At 35.7% G+C, this 15,119-nt stretch overlaps 1 protein-coding gene across 1 annotated transcript in view; it reads right to left on the bottom strand.

Moving 5' to 3' along the window:
• The window catches only part of GPATCH2 (G-patch domain containing 2), a 122,178-nt gene that overhangs the window by 13,832 nt on the left and 93,227 nt on the right, over positions 1-15,119 (bottom strand). Inside the window, exon 9 of the mRNA XM_065835013.2 lies at positions 2,499-2,581. Coding sequence (XP_065691085.1) covers positions 2,499-2,581 — 83 coding nt within the window. The remainder of the gene's footprint in view (positions 1-2,498; positions 2,582-15,119) is intronic.

The following is a 15,119-nucleotide window of genomic DNA, read 5'->3' as shown; positions in this document are numbered from 1 at the left end:
TGAACTTTCTTGCTTCAATAGTCTCTCATTGCTGTACAAGTAAATCTACATCCTTTGTTACTAATATACACAAACCTATTGGTATGTGACTTTGACTCCAGGCTGAGAACAGGCTATAAATTTAGAAATCAATATCTAACTCTATCAATATTCATTTTACTTTTTCAATACAAAATACAAAGGTGAAAGAGCAGTAAATAAGATGGAGTACTGAAATAAATTGGGTGTTCTTGTCACAATTAATAAATGTTTAACCAATAACACTGCTTGCTACAGAAGTCTCTGGCTTTGTAAGGTGTCTGACTGTAGTAGGTGCTACCCTTGTGAGACTCAAAACCAGAGAAAGTATTTCAATACTTCACTAGGATCACCAGTGATTCTCTTCAGTGCTACTGAACCTAAACATATAAATGACTCATTTCAACACCCTGCAGAGTGCTACAAGAATTAATTTACTCATGTAATTTATTCAAAAAATGCAAAAGTGAATTTTGAAAATACATTTTTCAATGGATTGCCTCACATTAGATGAAACTTCGTTAATTTGCAGCACATACAGCTCAAGAAAACGTTTGTAGTTAATGACTCATTTACAGACAGCCTTTCAGGTTTCACTGCGGTGTTAAATGTGGATAATTACGAGCACAACGCTTCTTTTCACTTTCAAATTTTGTTCATGTAAATATACAACATTTGTCTTGTTTTTCTTTCAAGCAAAAAGTACACAAACTCTTCTATGTAAATCTAGTCCTTCTGTTCCTACATCTTGGCTAACAAACTACTGAAAGAAGAATAATCAAATACTGATCTTTCACTTCAACCTAAATTTCAAATGTATTTCCATTTTAGAAGGAAACCCTGCTTCTTTCAAAAAATGGTAGGAAATACTGAGAAAGACAAGAAGGCCTGTAATGGAGAAACAATAATTTAGCTGTAGGAAGGTTAGCCTTTGAGAAAAGTCTAATAATTTATAAAACGCTATACACTACCTACACGTATGTACAAGTTTACTCAAAGTTTCTATATGCTTAAAAATTCACAAATCAGAAAAAACTTTTCTAAGACTGCAGAAAAAAAATCTTAATCCTCCTGCCCAGAACAAAATGGAAAAGATTGCCTTGAACTTGAAAAAAAACCAAAAACCAAACCCACAACCCACATATGAAAGTACCTCACCTGATACCTTTATCCACTATTATTCTCTGTCACTCTCCACGTAAAGGTAAATTTTGGGGGCAAAACAATCTCAAAAATGGTGAATATATAGATACATAAGATTGAAGGACCACATAATATATTTGCCTTCATATCAAAATATTGGCTTTGCAAAGTTACACAGAGGAGTCAGCTTGGAAAATACAATCTTGAATACAGAAAGCCCAAGTTAAAATAAACAATAAAATTAATTTCTTGATACTTCATAGCCTCTCGGTACAAAATGACATCCTCTAGTACTTGAAAGTTGTGAAGTGAAAATCACCTTGTGGAAATAATTACATTATTCTCTCTTCAGTCATTAAGTATTTTTCTTTCTCACTTCACATATGTTCGGAGTCTTAGAAGCTGACCCATACATTCTCTTTTTCTGCTGCCTCTAAGGTGCTTTTATAACATTTTTTAATACTATTCTTGGTCTGCTTCTGCCACTGAGGTTTGAAACAAAGAACTTTCACGAGGGTAAATTCTGTTGGAATACAAATATTAGGCTTCTCTAAAGACATCTATTTAGAATACATTGGAAGAGCTGTATGTGTTGCATATGTTGCTATAGTAATTGATATACAACTAGGACATGCAATTCAGATTTCCACAGTAGCAATATAAAAAAAAGCCTCACATAGGCGCACACACACAATCTAATCCTTCCACTATGCACATATATAATTAATACAACAAACTGATGAGAGTCCTATAAATCACTGCTAGGTATTGAAAAAGTCATTTCACAGCTGTGACATCAGCAAAATGCATCCAATGGTTGTGACCTCGCATCTGTAAAAATCTTTCAGAAATGTGCCTGCAAGTGCTTCTTATTTAATCTACAGCACTAATTTTAAAGGTGTGTTTCACAGCCTTATTTCCATATTTTCAATTGTTTCCCCAAGAATTCATATCCTGTCTTTATTGTGTAGAGTATTTATAGTATTCATATACATTCCTCACAAAAAAAATACCTTATGTCTTCTATCCCGTAATGCTTGAACAGACATAAGCAGTAGTCTTTACTGTCTATGATTCTCAGTATATGAAAAAAGATTTCTTCTCTTTAAAGAAGTGTCACGCTACAAAGGACTAGAAATGGGAAATGTTTGAAGAAAGAATGAAGAGATCCTATTTATTTCTTAATCTCCATTAATAAATAAGGATAGGACATATCTGAAGTTATATGGGAAGTTACCAAATTTATCAAGCATTTTCCCCAGGTCACTGACCTACTGCTTTGTATTTAGAGATTAAACATCTTCTGTTTAGTGTTCTGTCCCAGGGAAATTGGTTACCTGTGGGTCCTGGCAGGGGAGCAGCTTTCCTTCTCCGTTTGATGTCTCCCGTGCACAATGATCCTAAGTGTACACTGGTTTGCCTGCAAGTAATTACAGGAGAAAACTATTAACAAAAGAAGAAAACTGCCACATAAATACACAGCTTGTATAATCTGAACCTATATCAAACCATTCTCAAGGAAGATGAAGCTGCGCAGTCAAGTCACCAATCTTGTTTATATCGAAGCATAATTATGTTTGTTGACAAGCACTCAGTATCTAAATGCAGCATCATAAATTGTTACTGGAATGAATAACATAAAGGAAATGTTTTTTAATTTTCAAAACTGGCAATCTTTCTAGCTCAACATAAAACAAAACCACCGTTGCTCCTGACAGGAAAATAGTGAAGATTAATTATCTAAATAGATCACAATACTGTTGGTAGGTTATCAATTGGCTAGTAATGCCTGGCTGTCAGAACAACATTTATTACATGAAAAGTATTATCTTTTTTTTTTTTTTTTTTTTTTTAAGGTAAGATGAAGAATGGATGAGAAAACATGAAACACTAAACTCCTCAAAGGTACATGAAATAAACTGGTAGCACAGTAATTTGTCCTGTACTAATTCACTGGCAAGTTGTAAGAATGATAACAGGGCAGCACAGTATCTGGTACTCATTAAACAATTACAAGCTTACACTTGGAAAATGGAGAACTGGTAGAGCTGCAGAGGATGGCAAACAACCAAGCCTTATTGCATTAAAGCCAGCTTTTAGAAGTCAGGTACCACAGAAGAGGGTAAATTTGGAATTTCCACATTTTGAATTCTGGAATATAGTCTTAGAGAACAATTATAGTTATTATTTTTCTTAAAGTAATGTACAGTGTCTGTGGAATGGAATATATGTAGCCGGCATTTTTTTTGGAAAGAACAAGAACAGAAGGGAGGAAAATGCAGTAGTTTCTAAAACTCCACAATTTTAAAATATCTCCATAAATGTTACCAAGAACTGTGATTCTTAGCACAGGAGCATAGTGAATTTTGATAAAATTACAAGATGAAAATCGCACCTGAGAGTTTACTGTAGCATAGTAACCCTGTCACTCACGGGATCTGGTTTCAGTGTGGATATACAACTTATCCTTTACTGCATTTACAAACTTTTTAAAGCTGTGCTGCTTTTAAATGAATAAGAAATGGTCATATAATGTTGAGAGACCTCAGATCTGCTCAATAATGTGAAAGAGTGGCAGCAACACCTTGATGAAAAAAATGACAATGTACAGTCCTCTACATATGTTTGAGAAGTCACAGTAAATTAACAAATACAACAGCGCTTTTATTTAAAAAGTAAAATATTACAATAAATTTAGGTTTCACACAGAAGTGTACTCCAGCTTCACCTAGTGAAACCCTACTTCAACACTTATTTAATTCTCTCTGTTTTAAAACAGATGTTTTCCTTGCAATTTATCTAAGTTGAAACTGTGTCCTGTTTTAACATCCAGAAACTGAACTGAGTTGAACCGGTATATTAACATGGTGAAAAATTTCAGTTCCAAATGTCGAAAGAGATAAAGATATGTAACCCTTTCATAACTGAATGTACAATAAAGAAAATTAATATTTAAATACAATACGGGGAAACAATTGTCAAGAGAAAAAATATTTAAGAGATGTTTAATCATCAATAGATCAATATTTAACGTTGATACTAAACGTGCAGAATAAGTTGTGTGGTAAATTATATGTTAAACAGCGTGCGACTCTCCATTTTCTCTTCCAAAAGAAAAAGGGAGAAGGTCTCCAGAAATACAACTAGGATGAAAGATAAAAATTAATAAAGTCAGGCAATTGAACCTGAAGACCTGAGCCCCAGCAGTAACAGCCAGCAGTGTTTGAGTTATTTTACCCAGAATTGATTATCTGTTACACTACATTGAGATATCTAGATTATTGATCTGTGAGATTATGGTACTGGGGTCTCCCCACTTTTCCTCCAGGCACACCGAATGGAGTTGCAACAAATAACACTAAGTAAGGACTACTTTGTTATTGTTGTCACCCTTCATGTAGAACATAGCAGTTACTTTTTAATTTAAAATCAATGAACGTCTGAAAGGCAGCCTTGTTCCTTCAGCATAAATGAATCATTCGCCTTTGCCGAGCACAAGAGCTCGACCACCAGCCAAGGTGAAAGTGGGTATTTCTTTGTTGTCATCGAAAATTCTGTACACCACAAATAAATAACAATATGCTAAAGCACCAAATAAGCTTTGTCAAATGCAGTTTTAGGGCCACTAACATCAAACATTAGGCTAATTCACGATTCTAAAGCAGCATTTGCTTTTGCCAGGTCTTAACATTTGATCTGCACTGACAATCTAGATCACAGCAAAACAAAGATTTTTTTTTTAAAAATTATTTTATTTTTTTTAAGGGGAACAGGCAAAAACTATCACTGCTGTGGAACTGGCTGGGTAGACAAAATGAAGTAGTATTCTGAAGCTGCACGGTACATTTTGAAATGCTTGTAATGGGGGTATTATAAAGTAGGGAGAACTCTGACCCTCAATCAGGCTAAGTTCAGCATTATGTTTCGTACCATTAAATCAGAAGAGCGTGTATTACAGAAAGGAAGAAAGCTATTTGCCTGACTTCTGTCTACTTACCCCTAGCTTGCTTCCAGCTATCATTTATAAATAGTGCTCTAGAGGGAAGCTAGGCATTTTATTAGGGAAAAAATAAAACTTGTTAAGACCACCTTGCCTGAAAACTTGGCTTTTGACGTGCTGGTGACAGGGACTGGAGCAAGCAGTGTCAAATGGAATAATTTTTAAGGAAAGACAACAGGAACTTGTCACCTCATTGTATGCATTTACAAATAGAGGCTTTTCAGAGTATTAGGCCTAGTTAAAGCTGCCCTCTGGATAAACAGTGTTCCCAAGCAGCCTCAGACGAGCTGGGGAGACAAACAGATGTGACTATGGTCCCTGGCGTTTGGCAAGAACACTCACTGTCAATAAGAAAAATATGAGCATGGACAGGGCATCAGCTGCACCACGGCCGAGCGGGCCTGCAAGTGTCACAGCAGCAGCAAAGTTGTGGCAGAGGGAAATAAGAGGGCTGCAAAAGCCAGGCTGGTGTGAACTTACACTAGCATGCCAAGATTTTTGTTGTTTGTTGTTGTTGTTGTGTCATGCCTCAACGTATTAAACAAAAACACTGGAAAAGCCACTGTCAGTTTTTATTCATGTTTCATCTTGCACACTGTGTTTGGATTCTCCTTTCTGCATGGTACATAAGAGCTTCACAACTGAAGACAGGCTGGGAAAGGCAGTAACAACAAAAAAGCTACTGAAACAATAAATAATAAACAATAAAAAGTAGCTTTGATACAAAAAATACTTTCATAGAAGCAAGGACATGTAAAGCAATTCGCAAGCATCTATGTATTCTTGTGACACACATTCACTCTGACAGAAGCTTTGTTATCTCCTTCTGAAATAGTTGCAATCCCTACCATTTTTTTTTTCAAGGTAATCGCCCTCACTCTGGGAACGTGACTTGAAGTGTCTCTTTAAGCTCCCCAAACATTGCTATCCATACCTACAGAACGCAATCTCTTTTTCTGTGATTTTCATAGCTCAATAAGCAAATATTTTTGATAAGTGTCTTTTCTGCAGTTACACATGTTTGCCTCTCAAAGACATTTATAATAGGCGATGTCAGACTTTTATCTCCCCCAACCTTTGCAGTCCATGGACCATTTGGCTACATTCCCCAAATAAACTCCTGTTCTGCAGGGGAACTACAGCTGCATGGCTTTAAATGAAATTCTACCTTCTGAGCAACCGAGCCCACAAAGTGGTTCTTAATTCTTTCACTAGTAGTTATCACCTTTGCCATTATCAGAGTTCTAAGTTGACCAGTCCAGTCACTGAGGAGGAGAATAAAATGGGTGAAGGACAGCAGATACTCCTGAACATGAGTTGTAGCTCTCTGGTTTATTACATGCTTCTGTATTCACCATCTTCCCATGTGTATAAAACCCAACCAACTACAAACAAATCAACACCCTAATCCCCACCAAAATGCAAAAACAACCCCTCTACTCCAAATTAAAAAACGCTATTCAAATTCAATAATCATTCCACGGTCTCTTCAGAAAGACACCATGAAGACACAGGGTTATAGAGGAAGTAGCTTTATATGCATCTGTACAACGGTCCAAAACTAGCAAGATCGTCATCTCACTTGGGGGAATTCTGGGTACAACTGTATTAAATACAAAATGTTTGCATGTTCATTTTATATGTCTCACTGTAAGAACAGGTCTGTTGATAACTGTACTCTGTCTGTGTGCTGCTTGCAGCTGTCACTTTCCTTGCAACCTGTAATGCTTTATCTGGTATCAGTGCAGAAGCAGTTGTTGGTGCACTGTAATTGTGCCAACAGTTGCGTCATTAAAGGCAAACTTAATTTTGTCCCTTAGTCTATTTAGTGTTAAATCACTTATCAGATGACACTACTTTGCTCAGATTACTTGTAAGTAACAAAGCTCACCGTTTTATGTTCTGCTTATGTCAAAAATGCATAAAAGTACTGATTACTCACAAAGCCAGATGTGGAAGAGTGTGTATTTTTTGTTTAACGGTGTTTATTAAGTATCTGTACTCTAACTTGAAAAAAATCCTATGCTGCATACTATTACGATGCAATAATGTTTTCAAGAAGCCTGATTTCTATATCACAATTAGATGAATTGGCAGTGATCAGTACTTGCCTACCCATTATATTCCAATCAACATCTCTCAAGTGAGGAACAAATCCAGGGTAAGCAGTGACACACCATTCTGCCACAGTATCAACACATTCCTGCAGATGGCTGTAGAACTCTGCAAGTTTATCGCCACTGAATGCTTCAGCTAATGGAGAGGCTCAACCAAAGTTTATAAGTGAACTTCTTTCACAAGAAATTACAATAAGGCAAGAGCTGACCAGTTTGCATTTTAGAAGGGACTTGAGAGAATTATTTTGAAGGGGAAATTTAATTGAAACTGTCAGTCCCCAGTCTTAAAATATAGACACAAAATAGATATGAATATGGATATGACTGAAGAAGGAATGCAGTGAGGACCATGACTCACTTTAAGCTCGAAATAACTGGACAATTTCTTATAAACTTGAATTCAGTAGAGAGTATGGGAAACAATGTTCACAGTAGTAGTTAACACTGAAAAAACCAGAACTCACATTTGTGTAACAGAGAAGCAAGTCAATAAAATGATTAAAAAAATGGAATGTGTGGAACAGGTCAATTTTATAAAATCAAAGAATAATCTGAGCAAACATTCCATTATTCAAGTACCACTAACACAAAAATATCACAGAAATGGTGCTTATATCCTATATACAGAATGGACCGGCAGTACAGTACTTTAATTCTTACTGTACCTTCCTAGATTTCCATAAGTCACAGGCTGACTTCAAGAGCATCCATGGAACATATAAGAGAGTCTATGGAACAGTTTATGATCAGTTTAGAGGTAAATACCATTAAAAACCTGTTAAATATGTATTTCTAAATGTCCAATTACACTATTAGCTAATTATTATAGATAAGATGAACACAAAATTCTACACTTCCATTTGCCTGAGTCTCCAGAAGTATGAACTTAATCAAAAGGTATCACGTCAAATACACACCTCAGGCAACCGGTGCTGTAAATTTGGGAAGGTTATTCTGTATTATGTAGGTATAATGAATACTTCTAACCTTTGCCTCTGGTATGTATCTCAATACAGCTACAGAAAAGATGCATGTTGATTTCATAATATCACACTGAAAAATGGAAAGCACATTTGTTTTTCAGGAAAAATTTATGTAAAAGCAATGGCTAAGGAATTTTATAAGGAAAGATTTCCTCTTTCCCTTGTAGCACACAGCTTGGCCAAAACACAGACACAGCCTCTGGTCTCCATTTGAACACTTAGATTAGAGTAACATGTGCAGGAACATATGTGACCTTGTGGACAATTAGGGAGGGATGGCTCCTTGTCCATTCTGAAGAAGGTACCTACATTCTTTCACTCTGTAAAATATGTATAGTGCATGTGCACTTCGGGCAGATGCACAGGACACTACTTTGAGGCCAACGTTACGGAGAGTAAATGAAGATGGGTAAGAGTGAACAAAACAGTTGCATTAACAATGAAGATCTGACCTCCACACCTTAGTGTTATGGTACAGGGCAATTTTGAGAAACAATCAAGTAACATTTTTTTAAGAACATTTGAGATAAACCACACAGTAAAAATGTACTTGACTTCAGGTCAAATCAGTGTCTGGAATCTGTTTAGTTATTTGTCACAGAAACACATCACACGCATGTGTGCCTGGTGGCCATTTAGGCAGGCAGTGTATTAAATGCTCAGCACAGCCTACACCAAAGCTACTGTGACAGCTGCATTCCTGGTGGACACCTGAGCCTCTTTTCCAGAAAAAAATACTTTCAATGAACGGACACTGAGATATACGCTCAGGCTGTACATGAGGCCTAGTTCTACTTCCATCAAACCCTCTCACTCAATTAGAAGGATTTCATGGCTTTTATAGAACACATGAAAGCAGCATCAGTGATACATAGTATCAAGGATATATCCAGATTCCTGAAAATCAGAAACTTTAAAATCTTGTTTTACAGTTTGCTTGATTTTGTTTTTAATATGTGAAAAAATATGTGTTGGAAGAATATCTCTTGGCTAAGAGTGGTAGACCAATACAGCTGCAAATCAGCCTTGTCTACAAAACACATTAAGAGCCTTTACGGAAACTTTTCATTCACTGCTAAAGAACTGTCAATACAATAATGAAATACAATGTTTATGCAGCAGACACCATCCAGGCGAAATCAGTTCCACACTTGATTCCTTCACACTTTTTACAAACATTAAAGCTTTACTTCAGACTTGTCTAAAGAATGACATCATCTATACAACAGATTGCTTCACCTGCCTTGAAATGTGCGAAAACCACTGCACTAACCACAGGTGCTATGCACTTCATTTTCCTTTTATTAAATCTTAAGCAGATGTGATAAAACCATGCAACTCTATCAAACTGCTTTTATACGATGCCAATCTGTTCACAACATAATTTTAAACATAAGGGTGACATACCTGTATTATTGAAAGTCCTAGTGAAATCCTCTTATGAGAAGAATACAATCTTCCCCTGGCCCCATCAGATTACTTCATCACCTAATACAAAATCCTAATATGTTCCTTTCTGTTATCTTTCTCAGCTCTTTTAAGTGTCATTCAGACACAGAAGTAGTCCAAATTTTTCCTGAACTCTACAAATCTACACACTCAAGTCCATACTGGAATAATATCAGCAAGCACAATTGAAAATAAAAACTTATATCACTACATACGTTTTGACACGCGATCTCAAGTCACTAACGTACTTTACTTGTGAATTGAGTCTCTAGAAAAATTTCTGTAGTGGACGCCTACTGCCCTCAGAAAGGATAATGCATTGTTTTTTCTTGTTTCTAATTAGTAATTTAAGCATATGTTCAGCATTTAACTCTAAATGTTTGCCTTTTCCCTAAGCTCTAAGACAGCTGTCCAAGATGTGAATGCCAGAAAACATTTAAATATCAACATCTGTTGAATTATGTTAATTTAGTGTAATATAATTGGGCATGAGTTGGAATTGATCAAAAGTATATGAATTAAACAAAGGCAAATCCAAACCAATATCCTGGTGTACAAACAAGTCACCAAGGAACACTGAGGGAATAAAACAAACAAAAAATCCACTTCTGCTAAAAATTAAATAGCTAAAACCTAGTTTTCTTCAACAAATGACCTGATTTCACATTTTCAAGAAAAGAAATTAACATTTATACTCATTCAGAATATAGATTTTATATTACTTGATAATATTTCTAAATATTTTTGACAGAAAATATTGTTTTATTGTTTTAATGTCAACCAACATCTGATACAAATGAATAATGCCCTTGTGTGTGTAAAGGCGAAACATAGTTAGAAAATAGGTTGCAGTACTAGAATACCATCCTCTTACAGGACAATATTGTTTTAGAATTCTAAAGCAAACATTCTTCTATTTTTCTTCATGTTGCAACAACATTGTTGATATCAAAGAGCTATGGGCCCTGATCCAGCTCTGAAGTGATTTGGAAAAAATCTTTATGACTTGAGCAATAACCGTGGGCTTGAACAGATACTTCCACAGACGGACTCGATAGCTTACTCAGCTACATTATTTCTTCCAGCTATTTCTGGACATATATTTGTTTACTAAGTATGACATTCACTAAATAAAGTCAGTGCAGGACAAATCTACTACGCTGAAAAGACTTAAAAAAAAAAAAAATCACATTCTACCTATATAGTTCTGTATTACACTCATATAGAGTAGATTAAATTACTTCAAACTTTAGAACCGTATTCAAAATCCTTTACTTCTACAAAGCAAGAAGAAAAACTATAAAAATTCACAAACATCTAATACAGTGGCTTAGAAATGGAACAAGGAAAATGCCTCATCAGGTTGGAGACACTCAACCTGTTATATCAGTTTCTTTCTTTACATCTGTACTGTGAAGGTGAGCAGGCATGAATGAATTTGGTCCACTATAAGTGAGCAATAATTCAATTAACGTAGGTAAACAGCCAGCACAATGTAATGATTTTTAATCAGTCATTCAGACCTAGATCTGGACCAGTGATCCAGAAGCTTTTTGTCACATTACGAACACTATTGGTCAGTCCTTAACCTACTGCCTTCCAAACAGTTCCAAGAAAATAACAGGTCTGCAGCTGAACCCAGCATCATTCTCCTCCTTAGTCCCTCTGCTTCCCCAGTTTTAATACTATGCTTGAGAAACAACTCTTCAAAGAATCTAATTGTCTGTCCAAGATAGTACAGTTACAATGCAGTCAATCTGATAAACCTAGACATAATTGTGTGCAAGCTGGGATAAGGAGTGGAGAAAAAAGAATCACTAAAGGTAAGACTGAATATTAAGCAAATTATACTTCATAACACTCTGCACCCAGTCCCCTCAGTACTTCACATGCAACTCCATTGAGTACAAGGGGTCTGTGTCCGTAGGAGGGAAAGAAAAATTTGCTTTTCTAATAAAAAAGGAAAGCAGGTAAGAGGAAGTGAAATATTTCTTTTTTTTGGTCCTTTTCAGTTTCAAAATTTTTAAGAGCAAAAGCCTCACGTATGTCCTCCTGCTCTATATTATTAATTAATGATATTAAAACTTCTAAATACATGTGTGTATATATATAAAGTAACAGGAGCCTTGGCAAACAAACTACAAAATCCAAAAAATGAGAAGGTTGAACAGTGCCCTTTTCTTCCTTTTGGCTAGGACAGCTACTGAACATTATTTTCCAGATAGGCTTAAATGTATTATAGTAAATATTCACAATTTCAAAATATCAAATAAAATAAACAGGAAAAATCCTACAAAATTGGAAACAAACCACTCAAATTTTCTTCTAAACCACCTCTCTCCTTACACAAACCCACAGTCTCAGTCAGTGTGCCTATGCCTCAGGATTTTAGTGAGTGCACACCAGTGGATGCTGCTTTATGGATATGAGATTCAGGGATCCCTTCAAGAGTAGTAGGAACTCAATGTAAAAATAGCATGAGCAGTTTAATTTATAATAAGAACAGAAAGAGGCAAACCCATCCTTCCTTCATGCATGGCTACGCATCCTTATATTTGTGGTAAGCAGCTTTCATGTGCCTGTGTCGTGAACCAGACAGACAAGATCTAAATTTCTCATGGCCAGGGAGATGCTGGGGCAAACAAGTGGTGCAAAACCAGACTGCAAACCAGGCTCTTCTGATTGCAATGCTGCTTAACAACAGGTTGAATAGTTTGTGGAACTGCAGTGCAAGTTATTGTTCATGGCTCCTGCCCAGACTTTAAATAGCAAGAACAGTCTTCACACCTTTAAGACCAAATTAACATTATCCTTATGCCACTAGCATTTTGACAGGTATGCTGAGACTCCCTAATTGGAGCACAGACCTGAGCAGAACAAAGAGAGAGGCTAATGCAGCTGAGTGTGAGAAACAAGGATACCATATGCTAAAATTCAGGTACTTGAAAATGAGAAATTCGCTATCAGTTCATTCAGGGGAAAATTCAATCCAGATGGCACATCAGGTGGATCCAGGACTACATAATTTCTAGAGGTTATCTGATTTTTTTATTATACATATATATATATATATATATTTTTTTTTTTTTTAAATTGGGACTAACTACTTGTTAGTTAACACACTAATGTGTACCAGGAATTCAACTTAAAATGAAAAATTTTCAGCATCATTTAGCAGTTTATTTATGTGCAATATTATAAAATATATTAGATTTTAGTGCAAAACCAACCAAATTTGTCTTGTGGCTTTGTACTTAACTAGTTTAGCACTAAAGATGCAATGAAACTGCTCAGATCATATAGAAAAATGTATTTTCAAAACAGAACATGGTCTTTTCAAAATTTATGCTACTTTTGCAAATATTCTCATTATGGTAGTTAAAATATGATACTTTTAAGACACTTAATGACTAATGTTAATTTAATCAATGGATATTTTAAAACTATCCATGAATCAAATACTGAGGCTTAAAGACTTCCATAAAATTAAAGCATCACATACTGGCTACATTTTAAATAACAATGAAACTGTTGTCATCCTGTCCACCTCTCCCAAATAAAAATCTTGTTGGGACCTTAAAAACAGGGCCACAGTATAGAAAGCTCCATCAGGAATTGCTCTCTTCCAAAATGGCACCATCTTTTATTCTTCCCAAAGAAAAATACCAAACTGATGGAATAATGTTGTCTCTGAAGGTGACAGCAAGGGAGGAAAGCAATGTGTCCTCAAACATTCACATAATTTAATCTGGAACTGCAAATATTATTAAGCACCAATCATAACAGTACAGTTACTGCTTCATGGCACTCCAAAGAGGAGATAAAACTGCTTAGTTGTTAATTTCTAATGATGTAAACACATTTGGATTTTAATGTTACATCTGAATCTCCTGCATTATTAGCTCTGGGGTTACAAGATATTAACTATCTACCTTTATTAATTTTACACTTGAATTAAAATGTTTATTTAAATATTACTTTATTTTAAAAGTATTTTTGCTGGGAATATGTGTTCATATGACAGCAGAAGTGATCACCTAGTAAAACAGCTATGCATTCCTTAGCTTTAATGCAGTGTAAGCATGTGCACATTTTCATGTATAATTTTCAAAAACTGGCTGAATTTACCTCCTCTGGTATCGTAATTTCATTCCACCAAAGCCACATTAAACAATTACAGTTCTTGTAATTAACCAGTAGTCTAATGTACAGTTTTCTTATCCCAATCCATTAACAGCTGCTCAAAAAATGTAGTAATTAATGGTTTCATTTATTTCTGGCAAACCTGCAACTCAACAAATAGTTTTGTATCTGCTGCAAATTAGGACTCTTTCCCAAACAACAGATGACACGGTGGGAAAGATGGAGCAGGCAGAAGCCTTGCACATCTTTGTCTCTTTAGAAGATCAAAGAAAGAGCAGCTGTAATGCTATTTGTGTAAAAAAAAAAAAAAAAAAAAAGCCATGATCCATATCATCAAATGAAAATGAACAAGTGCCGTGCAAATGTACAAATAGGGGTTTCCCTTCCAAACTGGGAAAGACAGCAAGTCATATTTCTAATCAAAGCAATAATACACTTCTGAAAAACTCCCATCAGGTTTGGTGTCACTTTTCTCTTAGAAGCTTTCTTTAAATCCTAATTCATAGATAATACTGTTAGTTATGAAAATGCTTGAGAGTCATCTCATACCAACACAAGGCACAGATTTAAACTGGATTGAGAACAACTAGGTAAAGGAAGGAAAGAGACCATTACAGAAAACATGGGCAAGACTAATGTTCTGGGTTTTTACCGACACATCACCATTTAGTGGCATCTGGTGTATTTCCTTCATGTAACCCTTTTCACACTGCTTCCCGAGTCTGCTTTCCTGAACGTCTCCTCCACATGTGCGAAGACCCGTATCTCCGACTGTGCTGTTCAGGAGAAGACTTCAAAGGCTTCTTGTCGGCTCACAATAGAGAAGCAACAGGCGATCACTGGCACGCAGCCCTCCCTTCACAATATAGTAACAGCTGAATAGGTGGCGCTTGCTGATTTTTGAAGAAATATCAAAGTACCATCTCTACACCAAGCTATGGTCTACTTTGCACTCACAAGAAGTGGCCAACTATTTCAGACTAAGCTGCTGCTACATGGACTAGATTGTTAACACAGCATCGTTTAGCTACTTGAAACACGACTTGTATTATATAATTCTACTCCACCTTGAAATCACTTTTGTCAGTATGACTTAGTCTTCTTTAAAGCCAGGACTGAGCTGCACAAGAACTACAAATATATATTTTTTTCCTTTTAAAGGTCTCTGGGGGAGAATTTGAGTGTGGAAAGCCAACACAGAATTACCAAGATATGACAAAAAAAAAAAAAAAAAACCAACAAAAAACAGTAAGCTGTGAAAATTTG

Source organism: Patagioenas fasciata, chromosome 3 (assembly GCF_037038585.1).
Source record: "Patagioenas fasciata isolate bPatFas1 chromosome 3, bPatFas1.hap1, whole genome shotgun sequence".
In the NCBI taxonomy this organism is placed as follows: Eukaryota; Metazoa; Chordata; class Aves; order Columbiformes; family Columbidae; genus Patagioenas; species Patagioenas fasciata.
Note: the sequence above shows the minus strand (reverse complement) of the source record. Positions and strands in the feature narration are given on the sequence as shown.